General features: G+C 43.2%; 1 protein-coding gene across 6 annotated transcripts in view; it reads left to right on the plus strand.

Moving 5' to 3' along the window:
• The window catches only part of SYNRG (synergin gamma), a 35,969-nt gene that overhangs the window by 15,063 nt on the left and 6,078 nt on the right, over positions 1–14,828 (plus strand). For all 6 annotated transcript variants that reach the window (XM_052688924.1, XM_052688925.1, XM_052688926.1 and 3 more), the window contains 8 exons: positions 337–452; positions 628–690; positions 2,535–3,479; positions 10,794–11,387; positions 11,724–11,887; positions 12,648–12,701; positions 13,071–13,167; positions 13,289–13,437. In XM_052688924.1, the coding sequence (XP_052544884.1) occupies positions 337–452; positions 628–690; positions 2,535–3,479; positions 10,794–11,387; positions 11,724–11,887; positions 12,648–12,701; positions 13,071–13,167; positions 13,289–13,437 (2,182 nt within the window). The remainder of the gene's footprint in view (positions 1–336; positions 453–627; positions 691–2,534; positions 3,480–10,793; positions 11,388–11,723; positions 11,888–12,647; positions 12,702–13,070; positions 13,168–13,288; positions 13,438–14,828) is intronic.

Genomic DNA, 14,828 nt, shown 5'->3' on the forward strand with positions numbered 1-14,828 from the left:
GTGTGGAGGGCAAGCAAGCATCTGCTAAATCTTTCAGCAATTGCTACTGTGATGTTAGGTAATGATGGCAGTTTTACTGTATAAAGTGGTGTGTGTTTATGTGCAAAAGGTAAAGAAGTACATGAAGTAACTGTGGAATAACCCTGATGCTGCTGAATAGATGGCTATCTAAACTCACAGGTGTGCACTGACAGAAATTCAAAATTCTTAGGGTAGAAGCTTTAGTCTAGTGATCCAAGCTGTAGTCAAAATAAGAGGGTCCTTTAAGTAAACCTGGAAGTGTGGATTTGTTGTGGATAAATCAAGAACCTTTGCTTTTATCTCTTTTGCTTTTAGTGTTCCTTCTTTACTCATGCCACTCCCAGGTAACAAGACACTCTCATCAACTGATAAGTATGCTGTGTTTAAAGGAATTGCAGCTGAGAAGCCAGAAAGTACAGTGACTTTTGGAGGTAAAAGGGAAAGTATGCAACTACTCTGGGCAATTCATTACAGCATTTTGTATGTCTTGTTTCAGCATTGATTAAAAGTTAACGTAAAAAATCAGAGTAATCATGCCAATGTAAAATTTACACTATGGATTCATAACGTTTAAGTAAATGTATTTTTTTCTCTCATATTTGCAAGATTCTGGAGACAAGTACAGTGCTTTCCGTGAATTGGAGCAGCCATCAGAGAGCAAGTATGGAGGTAAGCAGGATGGGGCTCTGGGGGTGGTTTTGATGTTTTTGTAAGGGTTTGTGTGTGTGTGTGTGTGTGTGTGTGTGTGGTTCTCCATGAGCTGTAGAATTCCCATTGCTAGGTTTGCAGAATAATGGTCCCTCTGCTCCTCCAAACAATTTATCAGGAAACATCCTGGAAAGAATAGTGCAGTGACTCTTGGGCAATCCACAGACTGTGTTTCTAGAAGACAGGATCTCTTCTGGATGCTTCTGAGGTTCATGTCAAAATAACAGCGTGGTTAGAATTTGTCTGTTTCAAGTCAGGATTCCTAGAAGGAAGAAGAATAAGATGCTTCTGTACAAAATCATCAGGGCAGAACTTAAACCTTTTGTGGCCTTTGCCCTAAGAACAAATGTGGTCACTCATTTTGAAATATGTTTTAATTGATTTTTGTTGACTGGGGGAAAGTGAAAGCTAGATGGCATGTGAGATGTAGTAGCTGTGTGATTATACAAGCAGTCCTTCCCTAAGCTTTTTCCAGATCTGTGTGTATCATTTATGCAGTGTGAGTTACTCATAAATTTTACTTTCTCATATGATCAATAGACATATCAGAAGATAAATGTATTACAAATTTAATCTGGCTTCCACAGAGTTATACTTTGGCCAGTATTTTGGTTTCTTGTTAGCAAACAATTGTAGGTTCTGGGATAAGACTGCTTTCCCTGGTTCATTCCTTCTCCATGTTTTTTGAAGGGGAAATTCTCTTTTTCAGACACTTTTTTGAAACTCTTGCCATCTTTTGTGAAATTTCCATGTTCAGAGCTCGCTTTTAGGATTAAATGCGTGCAATGCAATGAAGTATGTCTTTCTGCATATGTCCTAAGATATGGGAAATGACTGTATGTGCCTGCTATCCAGGTCTGACCATTCTTAACCCTTTCACCAGCTTACCTTTCTAATGGAAAAGTTTGCAATTCATCAGTAAGTGTAATTTGCTGTGATGTTCTGGTTTTAGTAAGCAAATAGCAATTTCACCAATACTTGCACTGTCTTTGGGCCAAGTGAATTGGTTTGGAGGGAAGGGAGCACAGCAGGATGTCAGGTACAGTCATGGTCCCCTACTCCACTTCTGTGGAGGAGTCTTTCAAATGTTGGTTAAAGTAATGTAAAGCATGGCACTGTGTGGTGACTAAAGAATTAAAAGGGAATGGTGTGTTTCTAAAATAGAACAAAATCTGTTTATTGGACACTTGTAATTTCGGAGTATGAGTACATTTTATTACAAGTGATCTAAGTAAATACATGCTGGTGAATGGGTTAAACAGCATTTGTTGATTTTCAAGTTTAAAATAAATAGTGCAAATTTTTAAAAATAGTGTATAAATAGGAAAAAAAATGCATAGCACACCAAAATAAATTCCATGAAAACGTTGCTACCTAATATTTAAGTACTTTTACATTAGTATTACACTATCTCACATTCCATAATAGGTTTAGCTGAGGGTTTCCATGTTTTACAATTAATCATTCCATGATTAATCACTTTCACATGGAAGTCCATCTCCAGGCTTCCTAGGAAAACTAACCAGGCATAGCAGAAGCAGGAAGGTGCCTGACTTCTTGCATTTACTGAGGCTGTTTGTCAGGTGTAAGGGTGTTTGGTTTTTTTCTGGAACGACTGTTGGAATTGCTGTCCTCCAAATGCTGTAGCTCACGGAAGTTGTTTGCAGTTCGTTGTGCATCCTGAGGACTTAGTTTAAACAGTTTCCTGACATGGCATGAAATCAGTTGCTTGCTTGCATGGTGTGAGTATGATGTAGTCACTGTCACTGCAGTATCTTAGTACTTTTTCATTGCTTCCCTGTCAGGAGATAACCTTGCAGAATTCAAGGCTGCAGGAACCGATGATGGCTTCACAGATTTTAAAACCGCTGACAGCATCTCGCCATTAGAGCCACCTACAAAGGACAAAACTTTCCCCACTTCCTTCCCTTCCTTACCTGCCCAGTCGAAACAGCAAACGCAAGCTAAGGCCTCTTTTAACCTAGCAGACTTGGACCTCTTTTCCTCTACTGGAGAAAACAAGCAGCTGTCCTTTCCACCTGCATTTAATGCTTCAAAACCATCCTCCTTTCCCCCACCACCATCCACCACTGCCCAGCCAGCACCTAGCAAAAGCTCCAGCTTAGCTGATGAGTTTGGAGAGTTCAACCTTTTTGGGGAGTTTTCTAATAGCGCATCGGCCAGCGGACAAGACGACTTTGCAGATTTCATGGCTTTCAACAATAGCAGTGGGTTTTCTGAACAAAAACCAGATGACAAATACAATGCACTTAAGGCAGAGACCAGCCCTGTTCCTCAGCCCGGCTCATCTGCCAGCACAGGGAGGAGTGGGCAGAACTCGGCCACCGCCGCTACGCCCACCAAATACGACATCTTCAAGCAGCTCTCTCTGGAAGGCTCTGGAGCAGGCTTTGAGGAGACAAAGGACAGCACGCTCTCCTCAGTGAAGAGCGATGATGATTTTGCCGATTTTCACTCAAACAAGTTTTCTTCCACGTGCAGCAGCGCAGAGAAGTCTCTGGTGGACAAAGTCGCAGCTTTCAAGCAGGCCAAAGAAGACTCTGCTTCGGTGAAGTCTCTGGATCTCCCTTCTATTGGTGGCAGCAGCGTTGGCAAGGAGGATTCTGAAGATGCGTTGTCTGTTCAGTTTGACATGAAACTGACTGATGTGGAAGGAGATCTTAAGCATGTCATGTCTGATAGCTCTTTGGATTTGCCAACAGTTAGTGGCCAGCATCCGCCAGCAGCAGGTGAGGAATTGGTTAGATTGCTCTGGTAACATAGGTGATGGAGATATCAGTATTCTTCTGTGTGCTAAGTTACAGTATTATGCACTAGTCTTTCAGTAGCGAAAGGCTTCTAAATCTGTGCACCTGCTAGCCAACAGCCCCCTAAATGGGCAGCATTTATTTCTTGTCTTAGATGACTATAAATAGATGGAGCAGTTTGAACTCAATTCCCATTTATTTTTGAGATTTGACAACATCATTTTACTGATCCCCGTTAGCGACTGTCACTTAAGGAATTTGAGTGGAAAATTTTCTAATGCAAACAACAGCATTCCATTTATATTAGCAAGATGAATAGCAGAGAGTCTCACTTTAATCTCTTGGTTTCAACAAAGCGTTCGGCTTGGGGTCTTTACTCTCTCTGTGCTGCTGAAAGGAAAGGCAGACACTCAGAAGCGCTGTTAATCAAAAGCTGTCTAATCAAACTCTGCTGTATCCCCGTTCTCATGGGGCTCATCAGCACAGCCAGTATTTTGCAGGACCACAGGAATCGTGTACACTACAGAATTAAAACCCTCATTGGAATGATAGTGCAGAGGATCCGTAAGTGCTGATGTCATGATTGATGGCTTCTGGGCCTCAATGTAAAACCACAGGACTTCTATGTTATCCTTAACAAGCTTTTACCTTCTTTAATTTCCCTTTTTGAAAGTACTCCTGAGAGAACGAATTAGCCATCTCCAACCTGATTGCATATCATGAAATTTCCCAAGTGTCCTGCTTTTTCTTTTCATGTGCACACAGGAAGATAAGGTGTAGTGGAATGTTCTGTGGCCTTCAATAATATGGGAACCATTACTGTGCTCTAGGGAAAAGCATTACGCAGCCAGAGACGTTTCTGGGCAGGAGGGAGCATACAAACTGCAAACGTAAAAGCTGTTACTGCAAGAATTGGTAATTCTCAGATGAAATATTTCTTCCATTTTTGCAGATATGGGTAGAAAAAATATACAGTACTGTAATTTTGCATTATATGCTATTTTTAAGTAGGGGAGAGAAAACTAAGTTGGCAACTTTGACATGGAAGATACTCTATGACAGGGTACAAAATATCAGGAATAACTTTATTAGCAAAGACGTTTAGTTTTCATATGGCTGCTTGGTGAAATTCCAAGTTGAGCGAGCTGTCAAACGTAGCACCTACCGTGTATTCTTGAATGTTTACTTTGGTTTTGAAAGCACTTTTTCGTAATATTTTTCTAGCCTCTTTTGGTGGTAGCTTGACTTATGTAGCTCTTCTACAGTATGTGAGCTTTTGCCACAGAAATCAGTGATGAATGATTTTCCCTTTGTGGCAGGAGGGATTTTCTCGGTTTGTTTAAGGGGGTGAGGCGATCATGTGCTCCTTGCTGAACTTTTGGACTTTGAGGTATTAATTAGAAGCTATTTTTATTAAACTCAAACAGGTCTGTATTCTCTTATGGTGCCAAGCTAGGTGTTTTTTCCACGAGGAGAGTTTTGCTCCGTTATTTAATTCTGTTTGGCTCTCGCAGCGGAGCGTGCTCTGTGCTGTTACCAGTACTCCTGTGCTCACTGTTCCTTTGTGTATGTTGGATGCATCTCAAGCTACGAACTGCTAATGTTGAAGTCTTTTTTTTCAGTTTGCATAATTTAAAAAGCAGGTTTTTTTTTTTTCTCTCCACTTCTTTTGACCTGTAAATCCGATGTCAAAAGGGACAGTATCCCTTGCAGTGCTCGCTGCTGAGAAGCGGCTGCCCGCTGGGAGCCGCGCTGTTTGCAAGCAATGCGCGGCACCCCGAGCGACACGGAGCCGCAGGTGGGGGCTGCTGGAGGACGACTGGGTGTCCCCGATGTGCCAGTATGGAGCTCTGCTGAGTGTTGCTGGTGTGAGGCTGTGGGCCGGGCAGGTGGGTTGCTGGCTCTGGGAATTGCAGGACGTTGCCTGGCCGCTCCCAGGGCTGCGCTGGAGCTGTGCGGGAAGCCAGGCTGTCAGTTCTGCTCTCCGAAGGGGATACTGTCTCTTTAAACTTGGTTATAATTCTTTGTGTGGAAGGTGGATTATACTAATGTTGCCTGATTTCTCTTGCATATACTTCGTATAACCCTTTGAGCACTGCCTGCATGCTGTTAATTGAACCGGGCTGCTTCTTTTCAACCAAATTTATGTTTCGCTCCGGGACTCGAGCATTTTTTAATTAACGCCTCGTCATTTCTGTAAACCTAATTTGTTCTGCATCCTGCCGAACGCTGCAGTCGGAGCGTACCTGCTCGGGGTATTCTCAAAGGGTTATCCACTTTGCTGCACTTACAAATCTGTACAATACCTTTTTCTTTGGCATTATTGGAGATCTCTGTATATTTTAATCAACTTCAGGTTTTTTGCTGCTTTTCTAATGTCTAATTTCAACTAAACATTTCCTGTGTGAATGTGCCTTCTCAGATCTGCTTTGATATCTCTCTTCTGCAAGTATTGACCTGCATGCTTTATTCTGATAACACCCTTCTGAGCTCCTGTGTATCACTATCTTTTGTGATCTGTAAGTCCTGCTGTGTTAATAAATATTATCTTGGCATATTTTGAAAATGTGGGGGCGTGTGATTTGTTTGCAGTCCAGCAGCGTTACCTCTTTTTCCTGGAGAGGAAACAAAAAAACCCCAAATTACAAAGTTTAAAGTTATGGTATCCCCTCGAGCCAGCGTGTGTGTGGGTGAGCTGCTGCCCCGCACAGGGAGCGGTGTGCACAGCAGGGCTGCTTCTGTGCCGTGCCCTGGGGGCTCCGTGCTCACTGGGACCGAGCACAGAAGGGCCTCTGTCCTGTCCTCCCCTGTCTGCGCTTCCCTGCTGCCAGCCAAGGCCACAACACCACTTTTTGCTGGGGCCAATTGGAAACGTGTTGCTGGGGAGGCCTTTGCTGGTGAGAGATCTCTAAACAGGATTCTGATATTTATTTAGCTGATCGGGAGTGAGTTAATTGGTGCCCTGCACTATGGGGCCTGCTTCATTTTTCTGCTTTGAAAATCCTGGCTTGCCGAATACTGAAGTGCTTTTGAACACAAATGACAGCTGTAAATCTGTGTTGCAGAATTCTGTGCCACTTCAAATTCTTCCAAATCCTGGGCCACCGACCGCTTTGGATGATTGTCAAATTAGCAGACAAGGTAAAAAGCTAAAAATAATTGAGCTGTGGCATAAAGTTCAAACACTGTGCCAGAGCAGACTGGGTTTTCGACGTTCCTTGCCACAAGAGCAAAATGCACCAGAACCAGATTTTTCTTCATTTCACCAATCTTTAGACTTAAAAACCTCTCCTGTTATAGAGAAGCAGCACATGTCTAGCCATAAAGCTTTTTAAACTGAAGGCTTGAACATAAAGCTGGGAGGCTGAATTCTGCTGTGCTTATGCTATTAGTATCTGTTCAGCTAATCATACCTGGAGGAAGGACAGTAACGATGGTGACTCTGCCTTATTGTATTTTGTCCAGACTTGACGAGGTTGCTCTCCTTTAGTGTAATTCTGAAACAGAAGATCTGTATGAGCCTTATGTATCCCCATGCCCCTGGCAGTGGGGTCCTGATGCCACTGTGGGGCAGTGTCCATCGTGGTAAAAAGGAACTGAGTGAAGGTTTTCACTCCCAAAAGCTTGAAGGATTTTCTCTCCTTGTTCCTTTGTTTTAAAGTATCTTCTCCACGCTGGCAGTGCTGCGTACTGCTGTTCAGCAGGTGTTTGTTGGGACGTCTCCTTGTTGGAGCTTTTCCAGACTTCACCAGCTGAGGAACAGGCTGAGTCGTGTTGGTTACAATTACAAAGATATGTTAAAATCTTGAGAATTCTCTTTTTTCCCTGTTTGTTAGAATGCAGCTAATGCTGCCCAGGCTTTTCCTTAAGTGATCAAACGGTGGACCCGGAAGCCTGCGGTTTGTCATTTGCCTCCAGACATACCTTGATCCTTGGAAGCTGAAATACGCTGTTGTGGTTGGCTCCACTGAAGGATGTCAGGTTTTTCTGCAGGTTAGATAGCACTAGGAAACAGCATATTAACTGTACTTCAGTAGATTAGATAACACTGGGAAGCAGTGTGTCTTAACTGCATCCGTGCAGTGTCGGTGACTCTGGTAGTGTGCACATGGCTGCTTTCCTGCCCCAGGCAGCTCCAAGAGCTTTGGGAATCAGGTCTGTTGTGTTCAGCACGGTGTGTGTTTGTAGGCCTGCCAAGCAGAGCTGGCTGTGCCAATTCCATGTGGTTTTATCTGTATTTGGAGTGATAGCATTTGGATTTCTAGAACAAATCTGAACTCAGCATCTGCTGGGATTACTAAGGAATACTGTTTTATTATGGTGTGGTTCACTAAAAACTATTGATGCATCCCTATTGGCAGAGTTAGAGGTTTCTCAGTACACAGTGGCTTTAATACTTTAATTTGCCCTGCTTCCATGGCACAGTCCACCCTGGTCTCCAAAAAGTGCTAAGAAACCACTTCTCAGCTGAGAAAAATGATCGTGTATCCTTAAAAGAAAGTATTTCCTTAGAGTTTTGTACAGATCCAGTCTTTGTTTTTTATTATTTTTTCAATAAAATTAGATGCTTATCAGTTCAGATCCTTCAGGAGGAAATGTGGAAGCTCAGCAGCAGGTGTCTTTGCTAAATGCAGGGCTTCATCAGAATTAATTCACGTTTTGTCCCACTGAATCACGTCTTGCTTTGAAAAAAATATTACTGATGCACACGCCTCTCTTCAGATTTTTGGATTGCCATAACAGCAGAATGAAGTTTGTGTTACATCAGCAGTTATTATTGCAGCATTTGAACTGGAGATTTGTATTCATTAAATGCATCTGTGGCCTTTAAGAGAAGTAACAGCGCTTAGTAAACAATCTGTGCTGATAATGGAGCTCTGCACTGTGCAGGGTGCTCTGGGCTCAGCCACGCAGTGCTTTTCACACGTGAGCTGCTCTGTGCTGATTAGTGTGATGGTGAGTGGCTCTGCTCCCCGCCGGGGAAGCTCTTTCTGACCCAGGAGATGTGCTGGGAGCTGAGATAAGCCTTTCGTTTGCTGTTGTTATGACAAAGGTCACGATTTTCCTTTTCTGTGCAGAATTCGTGACCAAATTTGTGACCAATGCAGCACACGGCCAAACTAAATACAGCTGTTTTTTCCTTCAATAGAACAAGATTTTTTATAACAACTAATTTGCCTTGAATTATACGCAGCGGCACATACGTTCTCATGTCTGTGCTTTCTAATACATTGCTTTAGGATTGCTTCAGCCATAGAATTTTTGTTTCTGAGCAGTATCTTTCTGTAGAGCAAAACTCTAAGAAAGTTTACTCACTGCAGTAATGCTTTGTAATCAGTGAATGCGTCCGAATCATGGAAACGTATAGGGTTGATCTGCTATGTTTCATCTCAGCTCTTAAGCCCATGCTGGTGGGCTCCACGTCTGCATGAATTCACACAGAGAGGCAAACAGGTTCTGGATGGCCCCGCCAGCGCTGGGCTGTGGTAGGATCTCTCTCTCCTTCCTGTATCTCAGTGAACACTGGAACAATAGCAGTGCTTTGGAGTCAGAAAGGAGGGTGCTTGGTGCAGGGTGGTGCTGTTGAGATCTCAGGGTTAACGGCAGTTTGGATGTTATCCCAGCACTTGTTAACGGCAGTGAAACTCTCCTTTAACTTCTCTGAGCAAAGCATTTTATTAGAAGGCATCAGATTTGGTTTCTCGGGACAAATTAGGGAGCCCAGGTCAGCCCCTTCCCAGCCAGGAGCCCTCTTCTGTTCGGCTCTGCCATGAGCAGATGCTCTCATCTCTATTTATTCTCCTGTGCACTGCTTGCTCTACAAATCTAGTATTCAAATGGTGCTCTGAAATCTTGCTGTACGTGTTCAAGGTGTAACGTTAGTTGTGGAGGTGCTCCGTGCTCAGCTGCTGTGTGAAGGCTGTCCCTTAGGAAAACCTGAGAGGTGACATGCTGCGTAGGGACGTTCCCTTTGCTGTCGTAGCCATTAAACTGTACCATTCTATCGTGTTTTTGTTGGTCTTTTTAATTAGCTGTATATATGGCTCATGCCTGGAAGGTAGCCTAAAGCGCGGCATGCTTTCCTCTCTCAGTCAAATGAGTGCAAAAGGCAGAAATGCGTGGTTCAAATGTCTTAATCCTCTGTTAATGACCAGAGGGCAGCTGGAGGCTCAGCCTGCTCCCTGCCTGCCTGCCCTGCCCCAGCTGTGCCTGCTGTGCGCAGTTCAAGGCGCACTGCTTTTGGCTCTGCCTGGAGCACGGCGCTGCCTCGCGCCCGCTCTGCACTGGGACTTTTTGGCCGTAGGCAGCGAGCAGCAGCTGAGGCTCTGATCCAGGCTGACAGTCATTAATGCAGGAAAACAACTGCCAAGTGCAGTGCAGAAGGGCTTTTTTAAAATGCTTTAATGACATCTCTCCGGCTCTGTGTGCCTTCGCGATGGATCAGTCTCAGTCTGAATGTGAAAGATGAGGTGGATGAGTAGTGGGTGCACCCTGGCAGACCCTAATCTCCTCTGCTGGCTGCAGAGTAGGCAGTTAAGTGTGCCATACCTCCTTATGGCGGGGAGAAAAGCCTGTTGGCCCATGTAATTGCCAGGTGAGTATAAGTGCTTGGAGCTTTCTGCAAAATAATTGGGTTTTCTCTGTACTTAGCTCTCACGGGCTATCTATTCCGTTAAGATATTTGCCACGTTGTGTTGTTTCTGAAATGTGCTCCTCCAGCAGTGAGGCACAGGCATTGCCGTACGGGTGAGAAGCTCAGACGCAACTTTATATCTTGTAACTTCTTGCAGCACCTTTCTGTACATTGTATCAAAGCATGAGTGCAAAACTTAGGTGTATTAACACTTTTCTGGGGAGGGTAGGGAAGCTGCTCTTGCTTTCTGTGTGGTTGCTTTTCTTAAGATGAACTAAGGGGATGCTTGCGTTGCTCATGTTCATGCTTGGGTTGTAGGTTTTGTAGCCAGCCTCAGGAAACTGAACTGGTGACCTGTGCGCTCCGTACCGTCTACACACATTGCTTTCAGTGTTTCTTTGCATGGTGACTTTCAGCTTAAAATATAAGATAATATTCAGAGGTTAAGGATTACATTTAGTAAGTGGAGAGTTTTTTGTATTAAGTGCTTAGGTATTTTTCAGATGATTTTGTGCAACTCTAAACCTCATCAAAACAGCGATTCACTGTGTTTGCTTCTGCAGTTTGTTAAGGCTCTTAGTAAGTTGCTTTTACTTCTAGATGGTCTCAAGAGACTAATATTTGAACTTCAGCTTCTAATGGTAGGGGTTTGTTTTTCTCAGATATAGACGAATTAAAATGTGCCCCGTTTGGAAGCTATAACAGTGGGTCTGCAGTCAGCAGCCTGGCAAGCTATGACTGGTCTGACAAAGACGACATTCAGCAAGGCAAGAAGTCCTCCTTTGCCCAGGCTTCAGGAAGTGGATCCTCTGCAGCTACTTCTGTTCTTCAGAAGAAGGAGACCTTGTTTGGCAGCTCAGAAAACATCACCATGACAACTGTTTCCAAAGTGACGACGTTTTCTAGTGAAGATGCTTTACAGGATGTTTCATTTGCAGCCTTTGCAAACTTTAAAGACTCCGGACCAATATCCAGTGGTCCAAGTGATGATGACAATGGAGACTTTGGTGAGTTTGCGAGACCTTCGTCAGAAGCACGAGATGCAGCAGCTGACCCAAACCAAGAGGCAGACTTCCTCGCCGGCGGGATCTCCTCTGAAATCCAGAGAGAATCCATAGATGAATTTGGAGAATTCCAAAGTGAAAAGCCAAAAATCAGCAAATTTGACTTCTTAGTGGCAACATCCCAAGGCAAGGTGAAATCTAGCGAAGAAATGATCAAGAGTGAGCTGGCGACCTTTGACCTGTCTGTTCAAGGTAAGCCTGCTCTGTGGCAGAAGCTCGTGATGCATACACTTACCAGAGGCTATTTGTTCCAATCTAATGATAAATTTGCTGATGAGGACGGTTTCAAAGACGATTGGAAACAAGCTTCTACTGATTTCCATGGTGTTTGGAGTTGATTTCTTTCTAGAAGTAAAAAATGTGCCAAAAATTTGTAAGAATGTAAGAACTGGCTTGCACCAGTCACAGAATGAATGGAGGGCTGTGTTGTCCTGATGAGCAGCACATCCCTTGGCACCGCTCCGGTCATTTTCGGTAGTCGCTGCCTTTGAATAGAAGAATAGTTTTGCTTATCTCCAAACTTTTTAGGGTCTCATAAGAGGAGCCTAAGCCTGGGTGACAGAGAAATAAGCCGCTCCTCACCTTTACCAGCCCTGGAACAGCCATTTAGGGATCGCTCAAATACTCTGAGTGAGAAGCCTGCTCTGCCTGTCATCCGGGACAAATACAAAGACCTGACTGGGGAGGTTGAGGTAAGGAGCTATTTGGAGCACAAGTAAATCAGCAGTGACTTTCATCACTATCTGTATTCCAGCCCTTTGGGGCGTTAGCTGCTTGAAATTAGAGTATGATCCTAAGATGGAACCTGGGTGAGGTTTTGTGTTTTGGTTTTGCTGTTCGTAAAGGAAGGATTCTTTTCTTTGTTTCCTTCTGATGAGCAAGAAATGATTAATAAAACTTGTTTTGTCTTTTCTGGCTTTAAAGCCTCATGGCATGGAAAAAAATGCTGTTGTCTGAATCGTTTGACCTTGCAGTCTAAGCCTATAACTGGAAATTGGTTGCAACTAAAATCCAATCCCAGTTTTGGCACTGAGACCACTGGCTTTAGGAAACAGCCTTTTTTGGCTGTATAACAGTTAGTTATTTCTCTTGTTCATATTGAGAGCAAATAGTAAAAGGACTCGGTTAAATTCTGCTAATCCTCATTTCTCTAACAGCAGACCTGCAACGGATTTGTTGGGAGTAGGTATGTGCAGTCCAAACTTTTACCCATTTGTATACCTTCTTCCTTTTGAATCTAGTTTTGAGCCCCAGAAATCAAACTTTAGAATTCGGACACAAAGAGACTAATTAAAAAATGAGGAAAAAAGGTAGGAAAAGGTATTTTAGGAGTTTTCATGGATAACTTGCAAATAATCTCTTTAAATATACGTCTTCTGTATGTCTGTTGTGATAGGAGAAAGGGAATTGTGTGTTGAAATGAGATTCAGACTACCCTTCTCTTTCATATAGGAAAGTGAGAGGTACGCGTATGAGTGGCAGAGGTGCCTGGAGAGCGCCCTGCAGGTAAGAGTGTAACCTCCTCTGCAGCCTTTTCCTCCTTAGTGCAGGGTGTTTGTCATGAAAAGGGAAAGGCCATTAATTTCCAGGTAATGTGGTACTTCATAGCCCCAGAGTCATTTAAAAACATGTATATTTTTAATCATGCAATTCAACTAGATAGCGATGCATGCGTGCACTTAAAACTGCTGTTTTAGTAATGAGATTATTTGAGGGAACACGTTAAGTTTTTAAATGTTCGTGCTTCCACCCCGATCTGTGTGATGGAGTGCAGCAATTATTTAACTCGCCTCCTTGTTTTGCTTAACAATTTGTTAGTGACCATCTTGCTTGTAGCAATTAACAGCACCGTTTCGTGAAACTCGCTCCCACCAGGTCATAAAGAAAGCAAATGATACCTTGAATGGAATAAGCAGCTCATCCGTTTGCACTGAGGTTATCCAGTCTGCTCAAGGCATGGAATATTTGCTGGGTATGTTTTAATTTACTGCATCTCTTACACTGAAAGTTCTTTTCTGTATTTCAGTTGTGGTTTCAGGAACCTGTGCTTGCAGTCAATGTCTGTGTTTCTCCACTGTGTTTTATTCCAACAGGGGTTGTTGAGGTGTACAGAGTAACAAAGAGAGTTGAACTGGGAATCAAAGCAACTGCTGTTTGTAGTGAGAAACTCCAACAGCTGCTGAAGGATATAGATAAAGTGTGGAACAACCTCATAAGCTTCATGTCACTTGCTGCTTTAACGGTAAGACCAAAAACAAGCTACGTCTTCACTAGAAGAAATGCTCTGATAAGGGAAAATTAGTGCAGTTTTAATGAGCCATTTTATGAAGCCAGAACAGCATGGACTTGACTTGTCTGTATAATATACCTACAATTAGTTCTAATGCTCACAACACAGGAGCATGCAACGTAGCAACACACATAACAGAGCTGTTTTCTTTTCTCTCTGGATTTGGAAGTGCCTCAGTTTGTTTTGGTTCCCGCTGCAGACAAAATAGCTTTCCCTTCTCTGAACAGATCTGCCAGACAAGACTGGGCTGCTCCGAGACAGTCTGTAGGAGCCTGGGAGATTTCTGCATAGCTGACCACAAATGGTGGAGGCAGATGGGTGTTTCTGATGACACTTTGTCAGAATTTGGGATTGATTCTTTCAGTATCTTACCGCTCGGCAGGTGAAGTTGATAGATGAAGATTCACCTATTTCAAACCTGGCGTTGTTGATGGTAACAATCGGAACAGCCGATTTGATTTAAACAAGCAGATCAAAATCTAGTTCTAAAGTGCCTTCTTTGGAAGATGGCAGGGAACCCCCCAGGTCCAGGGCCTGGCTGTGTTCTCTGTGTCAGTGCAGCTACGTGTTGAGGGCACTCGGAGCTGGAGCAGTGATTTCTCAAGCAAAGTTACCTGAAGGACTCCTGGGACTCCTGATTCCTACAGTTCTCAGAATCATCATTTTTTGTTTTTCTTCTCCTTGTGGAACTGTGTGCAGCCATACATTCCCCTAGCACGGATCCCAAATGGCACAGAAGTGCCAATTAAGTGCTGAGAAGTATTCTAGCTCAGAGGCATCTGCTTGGAAAGGTTAATTTTATCTTTTAAAGCATTTCGTTACAAGGTAATGTTATGCCCAGCCTTGTGGTTTTCATTGCAAATTACAGGATGACCTTCTCATTTGCTTCACTCGTGTGTTTGGTAAACAAATATTACAGTGCCTTTATTAATTTGATTGATCTACTTAAAGATTAAAGGACTTCAATTAATCTCTAGCCGTTCTGCAGGGAGCGTGATCAGCATTCCAGACCTGTGGAGATGAGTGCGCATGTTTTTGTGTTCTTTTTTTTCTTCCTTTTTTTTTTCCCCAAAGTTTCCTGCATTTCTAGTCATTATTTTTAATTGTGCCTCTGCATTCAAGCAGTACATCGTTTTATACCATCCATACAGAGACTTTTCTGTTGCCATTTATCTTGTCGCTGAAATTCAGGTTATGTGCTAGAGAAGTTGCTCTCTTTCTTCTTTGCAGGCTTCATCTCCTCTGTCCATTGTCTCTCTTGAGCCTGAACTTGTGTCTGGCGTGAAATAGCTGATGACCTGAATTCTTAGGTGCTGTGGTTAATCTTAATATTCCAGTTGTAC

This window comes from Tympanuchus pallidicinctus, unplaced genomic scaffold, assembly GCF_026119805.1.
Source record: "Tympanuchus pallidicinctus isolate F22 unplaced genomic scaffold, pur_lepc_1.0 scaffold24, whole genome shotgun sequence".
NCBI classification, from domain to species: domain Eukaryota; kingdom Metazoa; phylum Chordata; class Aves; order Galliformes; family Phasianidae; genus Tympanuchus; species Tympanuchus pallidicinctus.